Source organism: Mus caroli, unplaced genomic scaffold, assembly GCF_978045245.1.
Source record: "Mus caroli unplaced genomic scaffold, Mus_caroli_1 scaffold_4, whole genome shotgun sequence".
Taxonomy (NCBI): domain Eukaryota; kingdom Metazoa; phylum Chordata; class Mammalia; order Rodentia; family Muridae; genus Mus; species Mus caroli.
Genome location: NW_028227259.1, coordinates 140453342 through 140470125, shown reverse-complemented (window position 1 = coordinate 140470125; position 16784 = coordinate 140453342). Strand labels below are relative to the sequence as shown.

The 16784-nt window shown below is 49.5% G+C and overlaps 1 protein-coding gene across 7 annotated transcripts in view; it reads left to right on the top strand.

Moving 5' to 3' along the window:
- Positions 1-2695, top strand: part of Sh2b2 (SH2B adaptor protein 2) — a 28525-nt gene extending 25830 nt beyond the window's left edge. For all 7 annotated transcript variants that reach the window (XM_085837308.1, XM_021163313.3, XM_085837309.1 and 4 more), the window contains 2 exons: positions 1031-1202; positions 1708-2695. In XM_085837308.1, the coding sequence (XP_085693434.1) occupies positions 1031-1202; positions 1708-2030 (495 nt within the window). In that variant the 3' untranslated portion in view covers positions 2031-2695. The remainder of the gene's footprint in view (positions 1-1030; positions 1203-1707) is intronic.
- The last annotated feature ends 14089 nt before the right edge of the window (positions 2696-16784 follow it).

Genomic DNA, 16784 nt, shown 5'->3' with positions numbered 1-16784 from the left:
CATTCCAGGGCAGCAGGGTCCTGCCCCTGACCTACAGCTGAAGATCACAGCCACCCTCACTTCCAACTGGACCGCCAGCATCCTCAGGCCTGCTCTTGGCAGTGCTGGCCCAGATGTGTACGTGTGGAGGAGGCTGAGTCTCCCTAGGGACATCATCTTGTCAGTTCCTCTGACAATCAGACAATGTCATTCCTGGTAGCTGGTAATTGACATCTTGGCCAGCACTGCTAACCCTAGAGGGCTTGATCTCACTCACACATTCCCAAGTTTGGGGCTAGGATGGTGTCCTGTCCACCGGGGCCTGGGGAGAGGAAGGGAAGCAGGGCAGGCATGAGACAACCTTCAGCCTTCACTCTCTTCTAGTGGGGCGGCTATTGTCTCAGAGTGGGATAAGTTGGGCTGACACCAGACACATGAGGCCCATTATTAAAGACCACAGGTCTAAGGCTCCTTACACTGAGACCCCTACTCCAGGTAAACTCAGGAGACACAAAGAGGAGCCAGTCATTGCTGAGAGGCACATTCTATATCATTCCAGACCTCTGGGCTACATGAGGACAAAACAAATATTCAAAAAGAAAGACTGCAGGTAGCACAGGGCACACACCTTTAATCCCAGCACTCCGGACACAGAGGCAGGAAGATCTCTCTGTGAGTTTGAGACCAGCCTGGTCTACAGAATGAGTTCCAGAATAGCTAGGGCTACACAGAGAAACCCTGTCTGGAAAAGAGAGAGAGGGAGAGAAGGAGGGAAGAAGAAAAGAAAGAAGACAGACAGACAGACAGATTCTAGTGTGAGGACAGATGTCTGCAGCCCTAGTTCTTGTTCTACTGTACAGCCCACCTCCATTACCTACTACAGGAGTGCCCCACCTTCAGATGAGGCTCAGTGTGAGGACCCCTAAGGATGACACAGTCCTATAGAGTCAATGGAGCCAATGCATGGAGTCCCAGCAACCACCAAAGGCACTTGCCACACAGGTAGCTGGCCCAGGACCCCACCACTGACCACTCCCATCTGTGCCCACAGCACCTCCGCCTTTCTCTGAACGGTCACGGCCAGTGTCATGTCCAGCACCTGTGGTTCCAGTCCGTGTTTGATATGCTTCGTCACTTCCACACCCACCCCATCCCCCTGGAGTCAGGAGGATCCGCTGATATCACCCTAAGAAGCTATGTGCGTGCCCAGGGTCCGCCTCCTGGTAAGATGCCACTGTCTGGAGCCTGGAATACGGCTCAGGTTATAGACGGTTTGCCTAGTGTACTCGAGGCCTGGGTTTGATCCCCAGCGTCTCATAAGCTGGGTGTGGTGGTGCAATCCTGTAATCCCAGCCTTCTGGAGGTAAAGGCAGGAGGGCCGGGGGGATCAAGACCATTCTCTGCAATACAGTGGCATAAAGACCATGGGATATGTTAGACTCAGGCCTCAAAACCCTTCTCTTGGATATTCTGGGTGGATTCCGTAAGCCCTGTAAGGTTAGAGTTCAGTACCCAGCCTTTGAGCGTTGTATTGGTGGGGTGCCTAGCTTATACTGGAAAGGATGAGTGTACAGCATCACCTGACTCCCGGCAAACTCTGGACCACGAGGTCTGGACCACACCATCCCTCCCTGGGCTCCCCACGCCTGTCTGAACACTGGCCCTCTTTGGAGGATCGAATTCAGGTACCCAGGGCTGGATGCTGACCAGCATGCCCTCTCATTACAGATCCAGGACCAGCGCCCAACACTGCGGCCCCAGTTCCAGCCTGCTGGACGGAGCCGGCTGGCCAGCACTACTTCTCCAGCCTGGCCACGGCCACCTGCCCGCCCGCTTCACCGTCCAATGGCGCTGGAGCTTCGTCTTCATCCGGCTCATCGTCCTCTGCCACGTCCCTGCCCCCACGCCCAGCCGAGGGGCCGCTCAGTGCGCACAGCCGCAGCAACAGCACAGAACACCTGCTGGATGCTGCATCTGGAGCCACTGAGGAGCCCACAGAGGCCACGCTGGGCCGCCCTCGTGCTGTGGAGAATCAGTACTCCTTTTACTAGCTGCCATGCCTTTTACCCATGGGTGTCACACACATCACAGCAGGCCAAGGACACCTGTTGTCTGTTCTGCCCACCCACAGCCTGGCTAGCCCACGATGGTCAGCAACACCTAATGAATGGCTAGATACACCTACCCATGGTCTAGCATGGCCAAAACAGCTGGCCAGCCTAGCCACTTCAGACCCCAGGGGCCCATTGTGACCATATGTGGCAGGCCAAGGCTATATCCACAGTCGATCAAACATCATGATAGCCCGCCAATGATTTCAGGCCCCACCCACTGGTGGATGGCCACTCCCATTAGCAGCTATTTTTATAAGGGCCACCGAATCCATAACAGGCAGCTCACTGACAACTAACCACATTTGGTGACTTCAGGCCCTGGCCACTGATAGTTGGTTGCTCCTACAGTGGCATGGCCTACCCACTGGCTGCCTGCTTCACTCAAGGGCAGCAAGCCACGTCTATCAAGCCCATGAAGGCCTACCCACTGATTCCTAGTAACCTCAGGCCCTACCCACCAGTGTTGGGTACATACTCCAATAGCCTGACCAGGCTGTGGTCTGCCTAGCCTAGGACAGCCTGCCACGCCCACCAGCCCCAGCCCAATGCTGGGGGGAAAAGCCAAGCTCTTCAGTGAAGACAAACATTATTAAAGAGCCTGTTTTAGGGACTACCCCCTGCTCTCCTGTGGTCTTTGTACTGTGCTGTCACCACTGGGAAGGAAGTGGTCTCCCTGAGATCTGGAACTGCCACACAGCCACAGACTTGCTAAGCCAGATCTTAGGGGAGGCAGGTGGGATGAAGAGCAGGACTCAGGGAGTCAGCTGTGGGCGGGGCATGGATGGAGGCAGACTGAAGAGAACTGGAAAAGAGAGATAATTTGAGGAATGAAACCAGAGCCAGAGATGTGGCTCAATTGGTAAAGAGCTTGTAAGTAGCTTTTAGGACTTCCTGGGTCCATCCCCAGGACCCCATAAACAGGATGTGGTAGTGCATGCCTGGAATTCCAGCACTTCAAAGGTGGAAGTAGGAGGATCGGGAATTCCTGGCCATTCTCAGCTAAATGGCAAATCTGAGGCCAGCTTGAGTTACGGGAGGCCCTGTCTCAAAAATGAAGGGCAGGGAGGGGAGATGAGACTCTCACAGGAGCCATGATAAATGGTTTGTATGTCAACTGAGGGCTTGAGGTGCAGAGATGTTGTGTCCTGGTTAGGACAGTAAGGGTATCCTCGGGCAAGTCAAGGGACTGGGTTGTTGGGACAGGAATTCCCCACCTTAGCCTGTTAGGATTGAGCAAGTGGAGACACGGGGTGTCCCAGCTATGACGCGGCTGATTGAGAAATGACCTCATGATCATGTTCCCCATGTTTCCCCACAAGCAGAGCCACAGCTGACATCACGCAGCTTGCTCACCTCTGAGAAAGACGCTTGTCTTGCAGATACAGGCTTGTGTCTCCTTCAGACCCACAGACCTAGGGTTCCCCTGCCCTTGAAGGGCCTGAGCCATCAGTGTACATCACAGGCCCGGGAAAGCTAAAGACTCCAGAGCGTCAGGCGAGACACCCACAGCTGCTTCCCCATAAAGGGAGCTGAGTGCCCTGCGGTGGCTCCAAGAGCCTTGCTGGTTGCAGCTGCCGGGAAAATGACAGAGCACACTGCTAAGCACATGTAAGGGAGAAATGCAGGGCACAATGCTAAGTCAGCTTTTAGCAGCTCCAGTTGGTAGTGGCTGGGGGCCCACTGTGCTAAGTCAGTTGCAGGCTTCCATCTTCTTGCCTTGAGAGAAGAAGGGATCTGAGAGTAAATGTTTGGAGCTCTGTCAGCTTTTCAGAATTGAGGCCTAGAATATAAGCGAGTGGAGAGAGAGTGCCTGCCTTAAAGATAGCAGTGAAGGGCTTCAGTGGTAGAGCTCCTGCCTAGAATCCCCCAGTGAGGGGCTGGGGGCGTGGCTCAGTGGTAGAGCCCCTGCCTAGAATCCCCCAGGGAGGGGCTGGGGGCATGGCTCAGTGATAGAGCCCCTGCCAAGATCCCCCAGTGAGGGGCTGGGGGCGTGGCTCAATAGAGCATTAGCATGTGCAATGCCCTGGGTTTGAGCCCAAATGCTGCCAAAAGAAGAAGATGAGGAAGGGGCATGTCAGATTCCCCCCCCCCTTCCCTCCAAGACTTGTTTTTATTTAAGTATATGGCTATGTTCATGCCCAGGACCAGAAGATGGCATCAAATCCCCTAGGAGCTGTAGTCACTGTTAGTTGTGGGATACCTGCTTGGGTGCCAGGAATTGAACTCAGGAGCTGGAAGCTCTCTTTTCTCCATCTCTGCAGCCCCCTGTGGTGTCCTCAGGCTAAACTGGATCCAAGAGTTAACATGTGGGAGGTGACAAGGTAACCCCTCCCCTCTCCCAAAGGTCACAGCAGAAAGAGCACAAGCAATAAAGGACTCTCTCTAACCGTAGTAGGACACTGAGGCAAGACAGACCCTCATGCCTGTCACTCACAGGGACCACAGCAGTGGCACAGCTGGCAGGGGCATCTCTTAGGTGTCTTCGTTCGTTCGTCCCTCAATGGGCATTTCAGAACCCTGGCTGTGTGCCAGGCAAGGCTCGTGGGACAACCGGGCAGACAGCCAGACCAAGCCATTGCAGCATGGTGGTCAACCACAGAGGGCTGGGCTGAGCCCTGGGACCGTATGTGTTCTGCCTAATGGTCCTGGGGCTGGGGGTGGGGTGCTGCAAGTTCACGGGGCAGCAGGTGGAGAGGGCCCCAAATACCAGGCCAGAGTGTTTGGTTTGGAAGAGAGTGTAATCAGAGTCTGTGCCAATTACAAATGGAAGGCAATGTCTGGGGATGCAGTTCCGTGGGTGCCTGCCATGCACAAAGCCTTGGGTTCCACCCACAGCACCATGTTAAACTGAATGTGATCGCAAATGCCTGTCCTCTTAGCACTCAGAACTAGGGGCAAGAAGATCAGAAGTTCAGGGTTACCCTCAGCTATATAGTGAGTTTGAGGCCAGCCTGGGCTACCTTAGATATATCTCAGGAAGCGAGAGAGCTTGCAAAGGAGAGAGAGAGAGAGAGAGAGAGAGAGAGAGAGAGAGAGAGAGAGAGAGAGAATGAATAAGTCAGGCATGTATGTAATTGGAGCACTCAGGAAGTCTGAGGCCTTCCTGGACTACTTATCTTGATGCTGTTTCAGTAAGAAGGGAATTGCTGGAGAGGTGGCAAGTTGCTTAAGCGCACTGGTAGCTTTCCAAGAGGACCTAGGTTTGATTTCCAGCACCCCTGAGGTGGCTCACAACTGACTCTAACTCCAGGTCAAGGGGATCTGATGCCCTCTTCTGGTCTCCTCAGGTATTGCATCCACATAACACACAGACACACACGTGCAGGCAAAATACCTTGGCACATAGCAGTTGGAGACCAGCCTGTCATACAGGGGACCCTACCTCAAACAAAGAGAAGTGACTCCTGCAGGAAAGGAAACACCAATGACCAATAGCTATTTTAAAATGCAAATTCAAACTGCTTCAAAATACTGCCTTGCAGCAGGGTGTGGTGGCACATACCTTTGATCCCAGCTCTTAGGAGGCAGAGGCAGGCGGAATTCTGAGCTCGAGGCCAGCCTGGTCTACAAAGTGAGTTCCAGGACAGCCAAGGCTATACAGAGAAACCCTGTCTCAAAAAAAAAAAAAAAAAAAAAAAAAAAGAAAAGAAAAGAAAAGAAAAGAAAAAAAAGATACTGTCAGAATGGCTCTCAGCAAAAATCTGACAACAGCCTTTGGAGAGGGTGTGGAGAGAGAGAAGCCTTATACACTGCTGGTGGGGTACAAATTAGTATGGCCAGTAGAAAATCAGTTTTGAGGTCTCTCAAAAAATTAAAAATAGAACTACTATATGATTCACTATTTCACTGTAGTGCATATTTCCAGAGAAGTCCACACCCTACCACAGAGATTCTGCACCCACATGCCCATTGCTGCTCTGTCCATTGTAGCAAAGAGCTCGAACCAGTCTCTCTGTCGATCAACCAGATCATGACAATCCTCCAATGCACAAGTAAACTGGGAACACAGTTCATCTCTAAAGAAAAATAGAGTCGGGCGGTGGTGGCGCACGCCTTTAATCCCAGCACTCGGGAGGCAGAGACAGGCGGATTTTTGAGTTCGAGGCCAGCTTGGGCTACAAAGTGAGTTCCAGAACAGCCAAGGCTATACAGAGAAACCCTGCCTTGAAAAACCAGAAAGAAAGAAGAAAGAAAGAAAGAAAGAAAGAAAGAAAGAAAGAAAGAAAGAAAGAAAGAAAGAAAGAAAGAAAGAAAAAGAAAAGTAGAATAAAAAATTACAGCCAACAGATGGACTTAGAATATATAATATTAAGTGAGGACACATAATGACAGGAAGAAAAGCAAAAAAAAAATCACGTGTTCTCCCTTATTCATGAATCCTAGCCTGTGCGTGTGGCGCCTCTGATACGGTGAACAAGGGCACAGGAGAGCAGAGAAGTAATGAGGAGAACAAGAGCGGAACACCAGATGGGAAGGATGGGTGGGACACAGGAAGGTCACACGGGTTGTGAAAGACTACAGAAAGTCCATTGCTTTTCTGGTTTTGGCTCTCTCATGAATTTTCTGGTTTTCTGCGTTTGCTGGATAAATGCATTAAATGTAACCAATGGTGACAGTGTCCACCGTGACACTCCACGGCTTCAGGGTGGCTTTTTTGTTTTGTTTGAAACAGTCTTGCTGGGTAGCTCTGGCTGTCCTGGAACTCAGAGATATCCCTGCCTCTGCCTCCATGCTGGGCTGTAAGGTGCCCACTACCAAGTGTGGCTGCAGAATGGCCCTTCTACCTGCCTGGAAGGTCACTGGGATATGTAGACTCTGGGTTTGGGCCAGAGCCTGTTTGAGCAGCTATGGTAATCAAGCTGTGGGACATTCTTTTTATTTGAGAGTTCTTTACAATAAAGTGATTTTTATACATAAAAGACAAACGAGTGAAAGAAAAGGAAAGTTGGTGAGAGGTTATGGAGCTCCGAAGAAGGCAGTTATTGCTTAATGGTTACTGGGCTCCTGCCTATGGTGATGAAAGGGTTTCGAAATGGCCAGTGGGGACTGTTACCAACATCACAAATGTCATTCATGTCACTACAAAGATTATTTATTTATTTATTTATTTATTATATTATATAAGTACAGTGTAGTAGCATTCACACACGGTTGAAGAGGGCATCAGATCTCATTACAGATGGTTGTGAGCCGCCATGTGGTTGCTGGGATTAGAACTCAGGACCTTTGGAAAAGCAGTCAGTGCTCTTAACTGGTGAGCCATCTCTTCAGCCCTGTTCTATCCTCTTTTGTCTCTGAGGACATGTGCCTAGACCTCTGGTAGATGTGTGAAACCCTGGATATAGCATGTATTTCCTATACTCTTTCACGTAGAATAAAAGTCAACTTATAAATCATGAGCAATGAGGGCTGATGACATGGTTCAATGGGTAAAGGTGCTTGCTGCCAAATCTGATGACCTGAGTTCTAACCCTGGGACCTACATAATGGAAGGGGAGAACTGACTCCTATTGTCCTCTGTCCTCCACAGATTTCCTGTGGCACAATAGCACCCCTCTCCTGCGCGCACACACAGTAAGTAAATTAAACGTAATAAAATTTTAATCACGCACAATGAGAGATTAACAGTAGTTAATAATAAAATAGAATATAGCATATTATTATAATAAAATCTCTTTCTCTTTCTGTTTTTCAAAAACAGAGTTTCTTTGTATAGCCCTGGTGACCTGGAACTCACTCTGTAGACCAGGCTAGCCTTAAGCCCATAGAGATCTACCTGCTTCTACCTTGTTACTGCTGGGACTAAAGGCGTGTGCCACCACACCGGGCTGCAAGTTCTTTTTTATGATTTCATTTCATTTATGTGTGTGTGTATATGTGGATCAGTGTGCGTATGTCAGTGTCCAAAAGTGTCTGCAGGTGACAACAGAGGCCAGAAGAGAATGACAGGACAGATCCCTTGGAGTTAGAGTTACAGGAATTTCTGAGTCATCGGACGTGGATGGGAGGATCTGAACTCAGATTCTCATGCAGGAGCTGCAAGAGATCATAGCCCTGAGTCACCTCTGTGGTCCCAACTGCACGGTTTTCCGTAACTAAGGAACCTAGGAACCATTCATACGTACTGCAGCCCCAGCTGCTATGGGAAGGCTGAGGCAGGAAATCCCAGCACTTAGAGGCAGGAAATCCCAGCACTTAGAGGCAGTTGAGAGAAGGAGTTCAAGGTCATCTACAGTTACACAGGGAATTTGAGGCCAGACTGGACCTGAGAAAAACCTCTCTCAAATAAGCAAAAAACCAAAAAGCTAGCTAAGAACAAAGATAAGGAAAACAATAACTATTTTTCATCAACATTTTGCAATCGAGAAGATGGTTGAAAATGCACACACTGGCTCATTCAGCCTTCATAAGGCTCAAGTTCCAGGCTAACTTAAGATATACATCAAGATCTTGTCTCAAAGCAGGCAGGTAGGGAAATAGAGGGAAATACTTTATAAGGAGAAGTTCCAGAGCCAAGTCAACAAGCACAGGGCTTACCAAGAAAGGATCCAGGCTGGTCTGGCATCCTAGCATCCACACAGTTTGCTTCAAGTACATAAAAGAGTGAAAAAAGGCAAAGGCGTGGCTCAACAGTATAGCACCTGCCTAGAATCCCCCAGTGAGGGGCTGGGGGCGTGGCTCAGTGGTAGAGCCCCTGCCTAGAATCCCCCAGTGAGGGGCTGGGGGCGTGGCTCAGTGGTAGAGCCCCTGCCTAGAATCCCCCAGGGAGGGGCTGGGGGCGTGGCTCAGTGGTAGAGCCCCTGCCTAGAATCCCCCAGGGAGGGACTAGGGGCGTGGCTCAGTGGTAGAGCCCCTGCCTAGAATCCCCCAGGGAGGGGCTGGGGGCGTGGCTCCGTGGTAGAGCCCCTGCCTATCAAGTACAAGGTACTGGGCTCTATCTCCAACACCACACAACCGATGAACACTGGAGAAGAGGAAGGAGGGCTGTGGTTAGGCTGAACTACTTCCACGTGGCAAGCAGAGCTTCTGCACTGTGTTGGAGAGCTAGCCACACTCCTGCAGCCGAGGAAGAAGACTATTGTCCGTCTTCCGTCTGAAAAAGCTAAGGTCCTCTCTCTCCAGCAGTCGAGCAAGATGCCCAAAGGGAAGAAGGCCAAGGGTGGCCCCGGACCCCCGCCATCGTCAAGAAGCAGGAAGCCAAGAAGGTGGTCAACCCTCTGTTCGAGAAGAGGCTCTCAAGAACTTCGGCATTGGACAGGACATCCAGCCCAAAAGAGATTTAACGTGCTTCGTCAAGTGGCCCCGTGACATCAGGCTGCAGTGGCAAAGAGCCATCCTCTACAAGCGGCTCAAAGTCCCTCCTGCCATTAACCAGTTCACCCAGGCGCTGGACAGGCAGACAGCTACTCAGCTGCTTAAGCTTGCCCACAAGCACAGGCCAGACACAAAAGCAAGAGAAGAAGCAAAGGCTACTGGCCCGTGCTGAGAAGAAAGCTGCTGGCAAAGGCGACGTCCCAACTAAGAGACCACCTGTCCTCCGAGCAGGAGTCAATACAGTCACCACCTTGGTGGAGAACAAGAAGGCTCAGCTGGTGGTGATTGCCCATGATGTAGACCCCATTGAGCTGGTGATTTTCTTACCTGCCCTGTGTCGAAAGATGGGGGTTCCCTACTGCATCATCAAGGGAAAGGCCAGGCTGAGGCACCTAATCCACAGGAAGACATGCACCACTGTTGCCTTCACACAGGTTAACTTGGAAGACAAGAGTGCTCTGGCTAAGCTGGTGGAAGCTATTAGGACCAATTATAATGACAGATATGATGAGATCCGTCGCCACTGGGGAGGCAACGTCTTGGGTCCTAAGTCTGTGGCTCGCATTGCCAAGCTGGAAAAAGCAAAGGCTAAAGAACTTGCCACTAAATTGGGTTAAATGTACACTAAGTTTTCTGTACCTAAATATAATTACAAAATTAAAAAAAAAAAAAAAGCTAAGATCACCTGTGAATTCAGGATACAAAGAGCTGCACTGAAACGGCCATCCTGAGGATTCCCACTGGGTCCCATCCCGAGAAGTTCCTCAGAGAGATCTAGTATGGCATCCCTGAAGGATAGGGAAACTCCTGGCAAGAGAGGGAGTCAGCTCTAGTATGTGAGGGGCCAAGCAAGGTTCCATCTTACACCTCCTCCTGCAACTTCCCTCCTGCCCCTGCTGCAGTCGGTGGAGATGCTGGGAAAGAAGGGAAGTGTAAGTCTTAACCCTTAACCGCTGAAAGGGAACTGGTTCCCCACACACGCTGCCCACCATACAAGTCTCTGCACTGCCCTTGCAGGTGGACATTAATCATGGAGACCTGAGGCTAGGCAGAGTGCTCTGGCTTTTCTGGAGAGCAGAAAACCTCTGAGCATCCTCCTCTCTTCCAGGAAAGCTGAGAAGAGGCAGGGTCCCGTTCCTCTCTCTCATTTCGAGGCAGGGCCTCCTGTAGCCTAAGTTGATCTCGAACCCACTATGTATGTGAGGATGACCTCGAACTTCAAATCCTTCTGCCTCTACCTCCCCAGTGCTGGGTTACTGCTGTGGCTACCCCCACACCCAGTTCTCCATCTTCCTCTTGACCGGTCCTGCTGCAGATCTTCCTTCTGCCCTTATGTAAATAACAAACAGCCTGAATCTAAAAAGAGCTGTTTATTTCACCATCAGCCAAATCTGCGGGTTTTGCTGGACACTCTTGGCTGACTCTGAGTCTCAAGTGCATCTGAGGGTTGGGTGTGGTGGTGCACCTATGCAACTTAGGAGGCTGGGACAACAGGGTCATGGGTTCCAGACCAGCCTGAGCTACATTAAATACAAAATGACAGAGGACACAAATTCCCCATCTGTTGTGACATGGTGTCTGCCCTGGGGCACCGTCAACATGAAGGCCACCATCAGATGTCTCTAGACCTCCCAACTATGAACCATGGAGGTTTCCTCCCTCCTGCCTGTACCCACCCATCCCTCTCTCTTTCTTTTTGATATAGTGCAGCAGTAATTGTCAATTTGTGGGTCACAACCCCTTTGGGGATGGCATGGCTTTTTCACAGGGGTCGCCTAAGACCATAGGAAAACAAAGATATGTACGAGTCATAACAGCGGCAAAATTACAGTTATGAAGCAGCAATGAAATGATTTTATGGTTGGGGTCACCACAGCATGAGGAACTGTGTTAAAGGGTGTCAGCGTTAAGAAGGTTGAGAACCACTGATCTAGGGTACCATATCGGCTGCCCTCATGTAGCATAAGGACCTTAAACTACCCATCCTTTGCCTACACATCCTAAGTGCTTGGATCACAGCTGCATGCCACCATGCCTGGGGGATTGAACCTAGGACCCTAGGCATACTAAACCATTACGTTAACAACTGAGGTACTGGGCTAGGTACTTGGTTGTTTGTGGGGGGGTGCGGTGTCCCCTTGGCTGTCCTGGAACTCGCTCTGTAGACCAGGCTGGCCTTGAACTCCCAGAGATCTGCCTGCCTCTGCCTCTTCATTACCGAGATTAGAGGCCTATGTCATGTCAACATGTCCAGCTCATTTGATTTTGAAAAAAAGGTCTCACAGCCACAGGCTGGCTTTGAACTCCTGATCCTCCTGTTTTAACCTCCTCAGTGCTGGGATTAAATAACATGCCACCACACCTGGACCTTTTTCATTTCTTTTTTTTCTATTAATTTTTAAAATTACATGTACGGTGTGTGTGTGTGTGTCCTTTTTCATTTCTTTTTTTTCTATTAATTTTTAAAATTACATGTACGGTGTGTGTGTGTGTGTGTGTGTGTGTGAGAGAGAGAGAGAGAGAGAGAGAGAGAGAGAGAGAGAGAGAGAGAACACAGAAGACAACGTCAGGTCTCTCCTCCCACAGTAGACAGCCTGGAAGTTTAACAGTCACGTCAGCAAGTACTTTTAGACGGTTTGCTGGCTCCTCCTTTGCTTTATAAAGTTATTTTCTTTCTTTCTTTGTCCCTTCCTTCCTTTCTTTCTTGCACAGGATTGTGTGCCTGAAACTGCAACAATCTAGACTAAAATGGAATAATGACAACAATAAATGAAAACATCAAATGTAGCTCAGGGTAATGAAAAGAAAACGATCAGTCAATGCCCTTAGGGATACACTGCAAACCTCCCGACCAGCACTGCTCCATGCTGTCCAAGGCATTCCTATCCAGGACTGTCTGAGAGACCACCAGGGCTAAGAAGCACTCAAGGATACTGCAATGAACTTTTGGGCAGTGTTCTGATGACATATCAGGTCAGAATATGTCTGTCAGAGTTCACATAGATTAGATGGCACCTAGGGTGGCTGGTTCACTGTGGTCCATGCATAAACTCCGATGTGAATCTTTATAATGTCCATTCTCCTCCTGTTTTCTTTGCAGTACTAGGAATGGAACCCAGGGTCTTGCATGTAGTACACAAGCACTCTACCACTGAGCCACACCCACAGCCCCTCCCTGGGGGATTCTAGGCAGGAGCTCTACCACTGAGCCACGCCCCCAGCCCCTCACTGGGGGATTCTAGACAGGTGCTTTTGTAAAGTCTGGGTGTGTGGTTCAGTGTTACAGCACAGGGCATGCCTATAGCTCAGTGGTAGAGCACCTGCTTGGTATCCTACATTTTGGAAATGGGAGTGCAGTGCAGTTCGTGAATAACATCTGTGAGACTCTGGGTTCAACCTCTGGTATTGACAACCCCCCCCCACACACACACACACAAACCTCTTCACAGCTCCAACAATAGAACAGAGAAGATGTCCCACCTGGCCCCATCTCATCATATCCCGATCACACATGAACTTCTGCTTTCTGCAGTTTTGACCTGCCCCTGGGGAGAGACCTGTATGAGGCCGAATGACAAGAGTGGAGATCAAAGACGCACAAAAGGCTCATGTTTGCCCCTGGGACACTCGAGAAAGGAGAGATGAAGGCAGCTGCAAGGGAGGCAGTAGAACCCATCACATAAAGTGCAGCAAAGGTGCAGGACTCCCTTGTGACATTAGAACACACAAATGAGACCTAGGCAGGAGGACTGCAGAGAGGACTCAGCAGGGATGCTCATGGGCTACTCTTGGAGAGGACCCAAGTTCACTTCCAAGTAGCCATGCCAGGAGGCTCACAGCTGCCTGTGCGTCCAGCCTTAGGGAATCTGCCACCTGTGACCTCTGCTGGTATACTCATGTGTGCATCTCCATCCACAGACACACAGAGTCACATAATTAACGAGAGCCACACACACACACACACATGCAAGTTTTATGTGTAAAGATGTTTGGCCTCTATATATGTTTATGGGTCAGAAAAGGGCACTGTATCCCCTGCAACTGGAGTTACAGGTAGATGATTGTGTCAACATATAGGTGCTTAGACTCGAACCTGGGTCCTCTGGAAGAGTAGTAGTTAGTGCTCTTAACCGCTGAGCCATCTCCCCAGCCCCGATCAGTTTTTTTTTTTGATTTTTAATATTTTTATTACATATTTTCCTCAATTACATTTCCAATGCTATCCCAAAAGTCCCCCATACCGCCCCCCACTTCCCTACCCACCCATTCCCATTCTTTTGGCCCTGGCATTCCCCTATATTGGGGCATATAAAGTTTGCAAGTCCAATGGGCCTCTCTTTCCATTGATGGCCGACTAGGCCCAGTTTTTTTTTTTTTAAAGACTTTTTATTATTATATCTAAGTATACTGTAGCTGTCTTCAGATGCACCAGAAGAGGGCGTCAAATCTCATTACGGACGGTTGTGAGCCACCATGTGGTTGGTGGGATTTGAACTCAGGACCTTTGGAAGAACAGTCGGTGCTCTTAAACACTGAGCCATCTCTCCAGCCCCCCCCCCCCCCCGATCAGTTTTAAATACTTTTTCAACTGGTGGTTCCATCTTTTGGTTCTTGGGACCCAGAGCAGATCCCAGGTCTCCTCTAGGTGGCATTTCCCCTGCTAGGTAACAAGGACCATTACTACTACTTCTTCTTCTTCTTCTTCTTCTTCTTCTTCTTCTTCTTCTTCTTCTTCTTCTTCTTCTTCTTCTTCTTCTCCTTTTTTTTTTTTTTTTTTTTTTTTTGGTTTTTCTGAGACAGGGTTTCTCTGTGTAGCCCTGGCTGTCCTGGAACTCACTCTGTAGACCAGGCTGGCTTTGAACTCAGAAATCCGCCTGCCTCTGCCTCCCAGGTGCTGGGATTAAAGGCGTGCACCACCATGCCCGGCCCATTGATACTTCTTGATGGACAGCTATACAGCTAGGCAGGCCTCAGAGTAGAAAACCCTGGAAGGCAGTGTCAGGAGACATATAAGCCTTGCAGCCATGCAGAGCTGAAATGTTCATTGCCAGTCACCTCCATCACGAGGTATTCCAGGCCTGCACACGACTTCTGGCTACTCCTATTTTATTTTTTGAGACAGGTTCTCTTGTAGTCCAGGATGGCCTGAAGCTCACTTTGCAGCCGAGGTTGGCCTTGAATTCCTAATCCCTCTGCTGCCACGCCCCAAGTGCGGTGATTACAGGTGTGCACCAATACAATACTCTTTGGTCTCCTGACTTTAGAGCTTGTTCACTGGGGTCCCGGTCTGGGTTTCTAGCTAGGAAGATAAAGCAGCACTATGGTTGGAGTTCCAGGGCCCGTGGGGCCTGAGTGGTACATTGCTGCCCTCTGGTGGTAGTATGTAATACTCTAGGTTCAAAGCCTGGGAAGAGAGTCCAGAGGTGAAGGAAAAGTGGGCTATCAACAAGGAGCACAGTCTCAAATCTGGGTGCTGCCTCGAGGAGGCACCACGTAAACAGTCCTGCCAGGATCTCATCCCCATCCACCACGACTTTTGCCATGACTCACGCCCTCGAAGATCTGGGGACAGACCACTGGGTGTCAGTCTGTGTGATCCTGAGGCAAGCAGCATGGGTGTCAGTTTTTTCTCTGTCTAATAAGGAGTGGAAGAGGAGGGGGAGGAGGAAGGGGAGGAGAAGGGGGAGGACAAAGGGAAGGAGGAGGGGGAGGGGAGGAGGAGGAAGGGATCAGGAGGAGGGGAGGGGGAGGGGGGAGGGGGGAGGAGGGGGTGAACCTAACAGTAGTGAAAGCCACCAAATGCACACCCCACACAGAACAAGTGCAATCATGGCTGTCTACAGAAATCAAGTGTTGGAAAGGGTTGTTAAGGGGTTGCAGCTTCTAAAAAGTGATTTGGCATAGGATTTAAGTAAACAGGCTTTTACTTAGGACAAGATGTTATTAGGAATCAATTCGCTGATTATATATTTAAATAATAATGTTATTATGTACAGTACAGGGATCAGAAGCCGGGACCTGTACATGCTAGAGCTGGGACCTGTACATGCTGGGCAAGTATGCCATCTTCAGTGACCTCCCTGGTGGATTCTGGGCAAGTCTCTACCACGGAGCAGAGCAAGCCCTCAGTTGCTTTTGTCTTGGCTGTGTTTTGAGATAGAACATCACTACGTAGTCCTGGCTGCCTAAACTTGACATGCAGACCAGGCTGGCCTTGAATTCATAGAGATCTGCTTGCCTCTGCCACCCAAGCACTGGAATTAAAGGTTCCTAGCATCATGACTGGTGCCCTTAATTTTTTTTTTTCAGACAAGGTCTTATGATATAGCCCCAGCTTGTTTTGAAATCTCTGTCCCTCTGCCTCCTAAACACTAAGATCACCTGTATGTGCTACTGCACTCCTCTGGATAGTTTTCTTTCTTTCTTTCTTTCTTTCTTTCTTTCTTTCTTTCTTTCTTTCTTTCTCTCCTTCTTCTTCTTCTTCTTCTTCCTTCTTCTTCCTTCTTCTTCTTCTTCCTTCTTCTTCTTCCTTCTTCTTCCTCTTCTTCTTCCTTCTTCTTCCTTCTTCTTCTTTCTTCTTCCTTCTTCTTCTTCCTTTTTCTTCTTCTTCTTCCTTCTTCTTCTTCTTCCTTCTTCTTCTTCCTTCTTCTTCTTCTTCTTCTTCTTCTTCTTCTTCTTCTTCTTCTTCTTCTTCTTCTTCTTCTTCTTCTTCTTCTTCTTCTCTTTTATTGCTATTTCTTGTGGTCCTGGGAACTAGACCACAGGCTTGTGCCTTTAGGCCATCTCCCATAGCCTGAGTCAGGCATATCTGCCAGCAGCTCTCTCTTGGGTAGAGTTCAGAATCAGTCAGTGGTGTGGTCTGGCAGCTCTCTGTTTATGGCATCTTGCTCTTCTGTGTTTTGTGTCATATTCACTGTGCTGAACTAAACCATATGATGAGAAACTTTGTGCTGCCCCTAAAGAGTTACCCAAAAAAAGCCCCTTCCTTTGTTCTGGGAATTTGGTCACTCCTGGGGGGGGGATTGCTGCAAGATTATCCTGGATGCTGCTTTCTGAAGAGGCTCCTCTGTACCCCACACACTACCTCTTCTGACTTCCCTCCTTTCTCTGCCTCCCAGTTTTGTTTTGTTTTCTTTTTTTCCAGACAGTGTTTCTCTGTGTAGCCCTGGATGTCCTGGAACTCACTCTGTAGACCAGGCTAGCCTCGAACTCAGAAATCTGCCTGCCTCTGCCTCCTGAGTGCTGGGAGTAAAGGCCTGCGCCACCACTGCCCAGCCTTCCTTCCAGTTTTAATGAAGCTCCTCTCCAGGTTCCAAAGGGAAGCCTCTTGCTCCTTTTAAGGCCCCACCACGTTCAGAGATCCATATACTGTACTGT